This window comes from Contarinia nasturtii, unplaced genomic scaffold, assembly GCF_009176525.2.
Source record: "Contarinia nasturtii isolate CC-2019 unplaced genomic scaffold, AAFC_CNas_1.1 Cnas_scaffold_2154, whole genome shotgun sequence".
Taxonomy (NCBI): domain Eukaryota; kingdom Metazoa; phylum Arthropoda; class Insecta; order Diptera; family Cecidomyiidae; genus Contarinia; species Contarinia nasturtii.
Window position 1 is genome coordinate 12,136 of NW_022199481.1, and position 10,790 is coordinate 22,925.

Sequence of the window (10,790 nt, forward strand, 5' to 3'; positions counted from 1 at the left end):
AATATGTTCATATTGATATGGAATTTTGCTCTAATTACTTTGTGTCTGAGAGTAGCTTTGTGAATAAATTATTTAATCAATACATTGATTACGTTATATTCTACGGTACAGTCACAGACTGTCCGAAAAACGATAATAGTGTGCAGAGTGGGGTAGAGGGGGGTTTACCCCTATTTTCCTCGCACACTACTGTACTATAATATTTGATTATATAATATATATATTCACATAAGAATTTTCAGAACTAATAAATAACTATAAATTGATTTTTTCTCTTCATTTATTCACTCAATTTCACAATTAGACCATCTGGGAATTCAAGAGATGTTCCTCTATTTGCGGCGTATGTTTCAACGAATCTAAACTCACCAACAGTTCCCTGTAATGTAAATAATATTAATAGAATTCCGAATGGTATAAAAACTTCAGTTGCAATGAGTCACCCCATATCATCATCTATGAATGTGAATTCACCAATCCGTGTTCATAGCCCAGCTACAGCAACACCAGCATTGCGTACTCCAAAGGAGGTGGCTTATCGACTAAAAGGTATATCCGTGAGTTTTCCAATTTTTAACTTTTTATTGAGAAATAATTTCGTAATTGCAGCCAATGATCAAATATCAGTGAGTGAATTCAATTTATTAACGCCTTCAAACATTCCTGGTAATATTTCATCAACGACAAATACTTCAAACACAATGTCGCCCAAAAGTGTGGATACAATCGATAGTACAATAAGTCATGATGGAAATTCAAATGGCACTACTTGTTTAATTGGTACTACTAATGGCAATATAACACATCTGAATACAATGATTCCCGAACGTGACACAAATGGGCAGTCGATGAATGCAAATATAAAAATGAAGTCATGGAACTGCAAATCAATTCCACATCGATCAATCGCCGGACCAGCCAAGCTAACGATACAAAGCATTCCCGTGAAATCACAGCCGCCAATGCTTAGTTCGAATTTAAGCAGTCAGCGCAAATTAGTGCATGCCAATTTAAATGAAATCTCAATGATGAATGGCATCAATAATGTACAAAACCGCAGTAACACCAACAACAGTAATTATAACACTGTGAATGCATCGACAGTGACACAAAATACAGAAATTTCACAGAACTTATTGAATCATCAAAAGAATACGATAATTATGCGCTCACATCATCATGGTGGCACAAACGAATTGGCACGGAACCTACAGTGTATGCAGGAATGTCATGATTCTTCCGACGAAAATCGATCTTCAGGTCATGCAAGTATGTCTGATACTGGACACGGAAGCAGTTCACCTGGCTGTGGTAAGTATTATGACTCTTTATTGATGAAAAAACTTTGAAAATTTGTTATAATTAACCAATTTTATCGGTGTAGCATTAGGTCCATTACCAGAAGATCGTTTGGCGGCTGGAGTGACGAATCGAAGTACAAGATCAAGTACAAGTGCAGGTCATTTACGAGTGAGACATAGATCGACACCAGCAAAAGGACCATGGAACGGAAATGGTGGTCTTGAAGATATAAAGTTAGCAATACAACAGTTAACAATACGCTCGCAAACAAGCACTAGCACATACAGCAGCTTGAGTGCCAGTTCCGAAATGGAACCTCGTCGTTTGGGACGATATTCTTCATTAGAAACGGTTAACACAAATATAACTAGTGCTGATGAATTTGTCTGGATTGATTCTCATAACAGACTTGTTGAATTACAACATCCACCATGGAGCCAGCATTGTTTGTTACGAGTCATTCGAACTGGCCGATGTCGTGATCATTCAGAACGAATTTCACTTGAAACCATTCCACGACTCGGTTATTTGCTACAGAGAGCGCTTGTTCGTGTTGCCAGAGAAATTCAACGTTTATCAACTGGATTCGGTTTGTGCTCGAAACATGAAGTAGCTGGTGCTTTCAAAATTGTTCTTTGTCCAGCATTGGCTGATTCATGTATCAAAGCATGTCTGAGAGCAGCTGCAATGTTTGGAGTGCCGAGTGACAGCTCGTTGCGCCAAAGTAAATCATCACGAGCTGGATTACAGTTATCTGTTGGACGTTTTCATCGTTGGATGTCTGATGCACGGTTAGGACGATTCGTTCACGAATACTCCGCCGTTTACCTGTGTGCCGGGCTTGAAAATCTACTTGAAGAGATTCTGCTACAGTGCATGCCATCCGATTCAAGTTTATCGTTAACAGCAACCGGACTGGAACATTCAATTGCTAGCAGTGGTGACTTGTGGGGACTTTTACAACCTTATGCTCACTTGAATGCAGGCCGAGTTGCATCAGGTGCTCTTACAATGCCGCGTTGGGCCAGTCAGTCGTCAATTGGTTCAAATCCAAACATTCCGGCCAATTCAATGGAACCATGTCTACTGACCACCTGTGTTGGTAACGTTTCTGAATTAAAAGACCTTGTACTTCGGGCTCAAAACAAATTCAATCACACAGCATTATCACACACTGCGCTGGTAGCTCTGTTTTATTTTATGCGCTGCTCACAATTGGAACATAACGAAGGTATTCAGTATAGTAGAAAAATTGTAATCTGTGACTTTACTTTGATTACTTTGCACCAGTAGTGTGCGAGGAAAATTTTCCGGGGCGGGGGGTGGGGGTTGATTTTTCGAAACCAAAAAATTCTCTAGCAAATCAGACAAATTTTCGTTTTTTTTGTTGGAATTCACTTTTTGAGGCGAAAAAAAATCTCTCGGAACCAAAAACCCTAGCAAATTGAAATAATTCTCCTCAATTTTCTACATTGATGAGCTAAAAACATTAAGGTATTCACGCAAATTCGAATAGTTTTCACGAAAAAAATTTCTCATCCAAATCACAGGGGGTAACCCCCCTCTACCCCCCCCGCACACTACTGCTTTGCACAGTAAAATAATTTCATTTTTGCAGAGAGTAATAACGTGTCAAATGGAAATAGCAGTGTACAGGAATTGTGTTATGAGAGAGCGTACGTCGTTTTACCACCATTGGTGGAATGGCTTCGAGTTGCTTCAGCACATGCTGAATATCGTCACTCACTCATTATCGATAGTGATGATATAATGCAAGCGGCTCGACTTCTGCTTCCGGGTGTTGATTGCAGTCCACGAATTGTTGGAACTGACGAAGAGCTACCACCCAAACGAAGTGCTTTTGCGATGAAACAACAATCCCCAACTCAGTCATCAGTAGTATCCAATTCGAATATTCACGTAAAAGATTATTTTTAAATACGGTTTTATAATAACTGAATCGTTAATAATAATTATTTTATAATATCAATTGTTTAACAACTTTCTAGGCTGTTGACGACAATGAATATGCACGAAGAGCAACAATAGCTTTAGCATTCCGTTTAATGCTAACTGGACGTCCCGAACTCTTAATACAAGCTTCATCACTTTTACCAACATCAACACGATATGACACACCAAATCAAGCTGGAATGACAGCACTTATGATTGCTTCTATACGAAATGATGAATTGGCAATACAACAATTATTAGATGCAAATGCAGATCCCAATGTAGAAGTGCCTTCGATTGGCCTATCAAATTGTCCTGCCATTCATCCGGAGACACAACACTGGACAGCAATCACGTTTGCGGCATGCCGAGGCAATTACAATGCAGTGCGTATTCTTTTGGAGCGTGGAGCAAGCGTAGAGGGAGGTGCATGCCTTAGCAATGATAAATGTACACTTACACCGCTTCAAGTGTCATGTGGATATGGATCAGTGGATATCGTGACATTGCTATTGTCTCATGGTGCCAATGCATTTTTAACTACTCAATACAAGGAATCATTATGTTTTTCTGGAACTGCACAACGTGGATGCTATAGTTCAATATCGGTTGCTGCTGCTCACGATCAACGTGTCACTTTACGTAAATTGTTATCGCATCCATTGGCACCGGTTAGCAGAGAGGTGTTATCATTAGAAGAAATGCTTGCTGAAGGAGATAACAACACCAGAAATCCAAGTGTTGAACGACAAAACGAAATTCCACCATCGATGACAAAAACACAAATGAAATGTTTACAGGAAGCGATGTACCATAGCGCAGAAAATAACCACTTGGGTAAATGATAGTTTAAAAAAAAATCATTTCAGTTAAATTTTGAATTGCTCTAGAATAAAAACATATTATACAGTTGCATATCAAAGCGAAACAGGACGTATTCTTTTCATATAAATTTGTTATATGAAAAAAAACTTCTTGTTTCGCATTGACATAGTTGAATTACCAACAACACAACACTCTGAAGTAACTTTTACGATACAAATAATTTTCGACACACTTTTCATACAAAAGTCTCCCAAAATTTGGATTTTTGTATGGAAACCATGCCTGGTTTGATATGGCAAGGACGTGAAACTTTTTTTTACAAAAAAACATAAGGAGAGTTTTAAGAAATTTTAATAAAAAATAAGGGTACCCCCATACAAAATTTTGGATCAAATACTACATAGCTTCTTAAATGAAAAGTGCAACAAAGTATTATAAATTAGATGTATTTACGTAATGGCCAATAATGGACACAACGCCATCTAAAAAATATATTCGGACGGCAGACACGAATTTTAGCTGCACAGAGTTTCTGTCTGTTATTCCGAATCCACTAATAAAGAAACATACCTAACGTGCAGCGTCCACTGCAGACCGAAATAGTACTAACCACTATATCGTATATATTTACATACTACCGAAACTTTATGATATTGATTTGTGTCCTAGCTAATGAATTTACATTGCAATTGCACTATGTTACAAGTTAATTCATAGATGGCATTAGATGATGCTCTTAAAGTTCTTCCAATATAAAAAGATACATATTTAGCTCATTCGGTTATTCAAGCCTGTGTCAAAGACAGTAATATAACACATAGTAATATCACAGCGGACGGCAGTTCGCGCGAGTGACGAAACCACATTAGTGTGTTGAAAAGTCGAACTCGCTATATATACACGTAATATACGAAATCCAGACCTAGAAGGCCGTTGGCCCCGGTTGATGTATGGTTGAAAAGCCCTTGGGCCATAGATCAAGAAAAAATATCAAAGTTCGAAAATCGTTCCACCTGTCTTCAAAATATGGTCCTTTCAAGAAAAGGGTCAAAATTCAGTTCTGCGGCCCTAGATGGCACTAAAAGAGGTCGTTGACCCCTGAAACATCGATATTCGGATTCTAGAGCTCAATACCTTTCTAACGACCTCCTAACCGTCGAAATCGATCAATCCGTTCGAAAAATTTATTATTTTAAAAATTTCATATGAATTCCTATGAAAAATCAAAATGTCTGTCTGTCTGTCTGTGGCCAATTTTGCGTAGTTGTTTCTGATCTTTTTCAAACTTTCTGGGATTAAAGTACATGAAAAACTAAGACTTTTTTGTTCCGGCACTTTTCGATATGGCCGCCATGTTGGCCATGGCCGGCCTCTAAAAGTCACTTTTCGACTTTTTTCCCTATGGTCACCGAAGCGTCATGACTTGACACCCCCCGGACATATGCATATCATTGGAAAGGTCTTGAAGTGAGCTATCAAATGAAGCCATTTGCGGTCCAAAAATTTCAATTTGGAGTGGCCAAATTGGCCAAAAACCAAAAAGTTACCGTTCGGCCGGACACGTTATGGTCATTAGCTCGAAAACTAGCCTTTCATGGTCACTTGAAAATTTCACCGATTTTTAGGCCCAAGTCTAAGCTATAAAATGCCGCATAGCTTATATCCCTGAAAATTCTTGTCATCACGATATGGCCTTTGGAAGTGCGCATATGGCCAAAAATGGCCAAAAAGGACAACAAATGTTACTTCTAACATTTGAGGTATTTTATGGGCCAAAACGTACTCCAATGACTCTGTAGATATGCTCTGTGACTAGCCAAACAAAATCGAACAAAATATCGACCGTTTTGGATGGCTATTCCACCAAAAATCGGCCAAATGTACCAAAATTTGAATTTTCACAAAAATGTCTAGATGTATGAAATATGAAATCTTAACAACAAATAACTACATGTTTGATAGTTTCCTCGCATAAGATCGATAAAATACCGAATCTTATGTCCCCTCCCACCAGGCCAGAAGGTGGACTATGTTTGATAGTTTCCTCGCATAAGATCGATAAAATACCGAATCTTATATCCCCTCCCACCAGGCCAGAAGGTGGACTATCGTTGGGAGAGGTGCATGCGGTTAGTCACAAATGAAATTAAAAGAAATCTACAAAACTGTTAGTATAAATGGCAAACTATGCAAAAGGTCATGCAAAAATGGTCATTATTTCATACGGTCGCTGTGGGACCTAGACTTGACATAACCAGGACATATGCATATTCGTTCGAAAGGTCTTAAAGTAAGCTCTCGAGTGGTGCCAATTGCAACTTAAAAATTTTATGTGGGGGTGGCCAAATTGGCAAACCAACCAAAAATTGACCGTTGGCCGCACACGGCCATTTTTTCGAAAAAGACTGCATATGTTCTCTTGAAAATTTCATCAATTTAAGCCCCAAGTCAAAGATAAAAAAAATATGCATACCAAACACCACAGAAAAAACAACTTTTCCCTATTATGAACCACAATTTATATGATTTTGATCCAAAGATAACCTAAAAATCCATATTTTCATTATATTTGAAAAAGATTCAAATTCATGTTTCTTGAATCTTTAACATTGAAAATAGCGCTTAAAAAACTATTGATATCAAATAAAAAACCTCTATCAAGGTGAAGATCGAGTGACGTAACCAAAATATGAAACACAAAATTTATGATATCAATGATGCTTCATTGCATCAGTATGAACTCAAAGTAAAAAGAAGAGAATTTCTGCAACGTTTCGAATATACAAATGTATATTAAGTTTATATTCACAGTACACAGAAAATATATCTACCAACTATTTTCGTCACAAAATTGATATCATAAATTTTGTGTTTCATATTTTGGTTACGTCACTCGTTCTTCACCTTGATAGATGTTTTTTATTTGATAAACACTTACGTCTACATAATAAAATAGTTTTTTTAAAATATAGAGATGGCATACAGTTTCATATTATTACATATATATATATATTATTTTCTTAAACAGATATAACAATTGAGTTGCGTGCATTGGGTGTGCCGTGGACACTTCATTGTTGGATGCATGCCTTGAACGCTGCAAATGAACTTCGACTTAACTCAGTTATTGATCAACTACTTCAGGACTTCCTGCAGGTGTGTCCTGATGACTATAGTTCTCAGTTCATTTCGGAATGTCTACCGTTACTCTTCAATATATTTCGTTACAGTAAGGTAATGTAAATCTGAGGATACCAATATTTATAAATCGTATTTAACATTCTCGTTTTCGTTGGTTCGTAGAAAGAAGGAACGACGCTGTTGCTAGCTGATATATTTGCGACGTGTTTTGGCTGGGAAGCAATCAAAAAAATTAAGGAGCCCGCACTTCAATCGGCAAATGGATCTCGCATTGATCCAAAATTTGTGAATAATCCCGAACTAAGTGATGTTATGTTTAGGTAAATATAATTATAATTATCATATATTATAAAAATTATCCCACATAAAAATGGTAGCGATAATTATGATAAAAAAATATCAACACTAAAATGTTACATCATTTGATTTGCAGAGTTGAAGGAAAGGTATTTTATGGACATAAAATTGTACTTGTGACAGCATCACCGCGCTTTCAAAGTATGTTAAGTTCGAAGCTGAGCGATGGAAACACACCAACTGTACAAATCAATGACATTCGGTATCACACATTCCAAGTGAGTTTAATTCAATTATTCGCTTCGAGATTAATTATTTCATGAAAATAAAAAAGATAGATTAAAATGAACTTTTATTTCTTCAATTGACATTACTGTATTAATTTTTATGCAATCATGTTAGTTGGTCATGCAATTTCTATATAGCGGCGGTTGCAATTCGCTTGATGTTGTTGCACCTGGAGATATTCTAGAGCTAATGGCGGCTGCAAGTTTCTTTCAGCTAGAGGATTTGCTTCGATATACAGAGGCTCGTTGTTCACAAATGATTGACATCGATAATGTTGTCGCAATTTATATTCATGCTAAGGTATGTTTTAATTTTGGTTTCATTTTTAAATTCGGATAAGTGTAATTAATAAATTAATTTTTAAATTATTAGGTATATAATGCTCTCAAGTTAATCGAGTACTGTTATGGCTTCCTACTTCAGAATATGGTTGCTTTACTAACCTATGATGATTCAGTGAAGCGTTTATTATTCGCCAAGAAAATTCCGAACAATGATGTTCTCAGTGGATTACTTCAAACATTACAATTGCGTATTAAACAACGACGTTCAACTCAAAATGTCGGTAGCAATGTCATTCGTTCACCAGTCATGGCAGTCAATAAAGTGGTAAACAATAAGCTCTAAATGCTTTTTATATATCGAAGTTCGATAATCGAACACGGCAAGGGTAAAATATTGGCGACAAAAAACCTTACAAATTTTTCGAATTAAACCTTATAACTGTTTCAATATCTATTAATAAAATCACACAAATTTGAGATCGTTAATACAAAATGTAAGGTTCAAGAGCTACATGCCTAGGTGGCGTTACGGTTTGGAATAAACACGCTATTCCCCTGAAACACGCAATTTAGTTTATTTATAGAATTTTAAGAGCATTTCATCTTTCCATAGCACTGTAAAACAAATTATATTTCCAAATTTTACTCATAAGAACTATTATTACTCAAAGCAAATAAGAAAAGTAAGCGATCATTCACAAACATTCAACATTCCAAATCCCACATTAACATAGAAACAATTGTCCATTGTCAGTTCACAGTTGGATTTAGGGCAGCATTTATGTTTTTCAGTCATTTTTAACGTTACAGTGAAAGCAAGAAAAATCAAATAAATAAAATCATTTAGACATTTTTTTGAAATTGACTTTAATAAGTGGAAGTTATTAAGTTTAAATACCTTCGTTGTGAATACTCTACTTTGTACTCACAAAAATAGCAAAAAAAAAAACATACAGATAAGTATGTTACTGTCTCGATACAAATTCTTTTCCGTTGCCGAGTTTGTTCATTTTGGATATGTTAAATAAATAACCAATAGGCAAATGGATCCCCCTTGTATTCTTTTTGTTCATTTTGCCACGTTTACTTTACGTATCCTCAGTGCATCAATTATGTATGCTATTTGATGAGAATGATAATGATGTGTTTCAATACAGTAATGTGCGAAGGGGAGGGGGAGAGGGTTTACCCCCTGTGACATCAAAATTCTTCCGATTTGCTGGGGATTTTCGTCCGAAACGAAATTTTTCTCGATTTCCAAGGGTTTTTTGAAGAAAACTTTGAAATCACCCCCCCTGGAAAATTTTGCTCGCACATTACTGGTTTCAATATGTATGTCGCTTATCGAAATTCCATTAAAATTTGTAATTTTGGGTTGGTGTAGACTACACCGTGTAGTTCAGTCGACTTTTTCAAATTCTGATGTTTTGATATTTTCCCCACAATGCTTAGAAATGTTAACCGTAAATATATCTTTATCTTTATTCAAAAAAAAAATATGCATTTATGTCAAGGGGAAAACCGGTACTGAAATACTAAATATACTCAGAAGTATAGAAAAGTACCGAAAAGTACCGAAACGTATCAAAACGTACCAAATAGGTATTCGTTTCAAAAAAAAGTGAATAATTTTTTCGTGTTTTCGACTGTCTTTTTGGTTTTACATGGCAAGCTTGTATGAAACTCTCGGAGACTCGGTATAATGCACAAAAAAAGTGAAAAAATGTTTTTCGATATTTTTGTGCACTATACCAAGTCTCCGAGAGTTTTATATAAGCCTGCCATGTAGTAGCAGAAAGACAGTCGAAAAGACGAATTTTTTTTTCAATATTCTCGACTCTCGGAGACTTGGTATAGTGCACAAAAATATCGAAAAAAAAAATTCACTTTTTTGTGCATTATACCGAGTCTCCGAGAGTTTCATACAAGCTTGCCATGTAACACCAAAAAGACAGTCGAAAACATGAAAAAATTATTCACTATTTTTTTGAAACGAATACCTATTTAGTACGTTTTGGTATGTTTTGATACGTTTCGGTACTTTTCGGTACTTTTCAATACTTCTGAGTATATTTAGTATTTCAGTACCGATTTTCCCCTTGATTTATGTTATGTTTGCCATTGCCATCAAAAAGTTCGTAAATTTCTTCGGAGTGTTCGTCGGTTTGATGCATATTCTTCACTCAATAAAACCCTGGAATCAAAAAAAATATGATTTTTCATGACATTTTGATTGGTCAAAGTTATTTTATTTGAAGTTTCTGAGTATGTGTGAGATTTAACAAAAGCTCTATACATAAAATATTTGCAATGCATATAGCAGAAGATTATTAAATTTTCTTTGTTTGATATATAAGTTTTTTTGAACGAGTCCGTTGAAATGTATCAAATTTAGTTTTAAGAAATATTAAATAATGTTTTCTATAATTTACATTTACATGTACTTTTTATGATGAGTGTTAATTGAAAACCTTTTATTTTCAAATACACAGAGGGCACAAGTTTGCTTACTTAGGTTACATAAATGACAACTGGAATTTTAAATGTTAAAAAATTCGAACAATTTTCATATGCGTGTTGTTGTCAAATACACACCAGTTGTCATTTACATAACCTAATTTTTTATAGTGTATGATGAGAATTTGTAAGGTCCTCATAACATATTTTAACTAAATCTATTTATTTAGTACATCAGTTATT

General features: G+C 35.6%; 1 protein-coding gene across 1 annotated transcript; it reads left to right on the forward strand.

The window, feature by feature from the left end:
* Positions 1-309: 309 nt before the first annotated feature.
* Positions 310-10,367, forward strand: LOC116347826 (ankyrin repeat and BTB/POZ domain-containing protein 2). The gene is made up of 10 exons (XM_031778557.1): positions 310-549; positions 610-1,311; positions 1,385-2,533; positions 2,921-3,222; positions 3,312-4,092; positions 7,109-7,314; positions 7,384-7,541; positions 7,655-7,796; positions 7,921-8,106; positions 8,179-10,367. The coding sequence occupies exons 1-10, from the start codon at positions 435-437 to the stop codon at positions 8,431-8,433; spliced, it is 3,996 nt and encodes a 1,331-aa protein (XP_031634417.1). The 5' UTR covers positions 310-434; the 3' UTR covers positions 8,434-10,367.
* Positions 10,368-10,790: the final 423 nt, after the last annotated feature.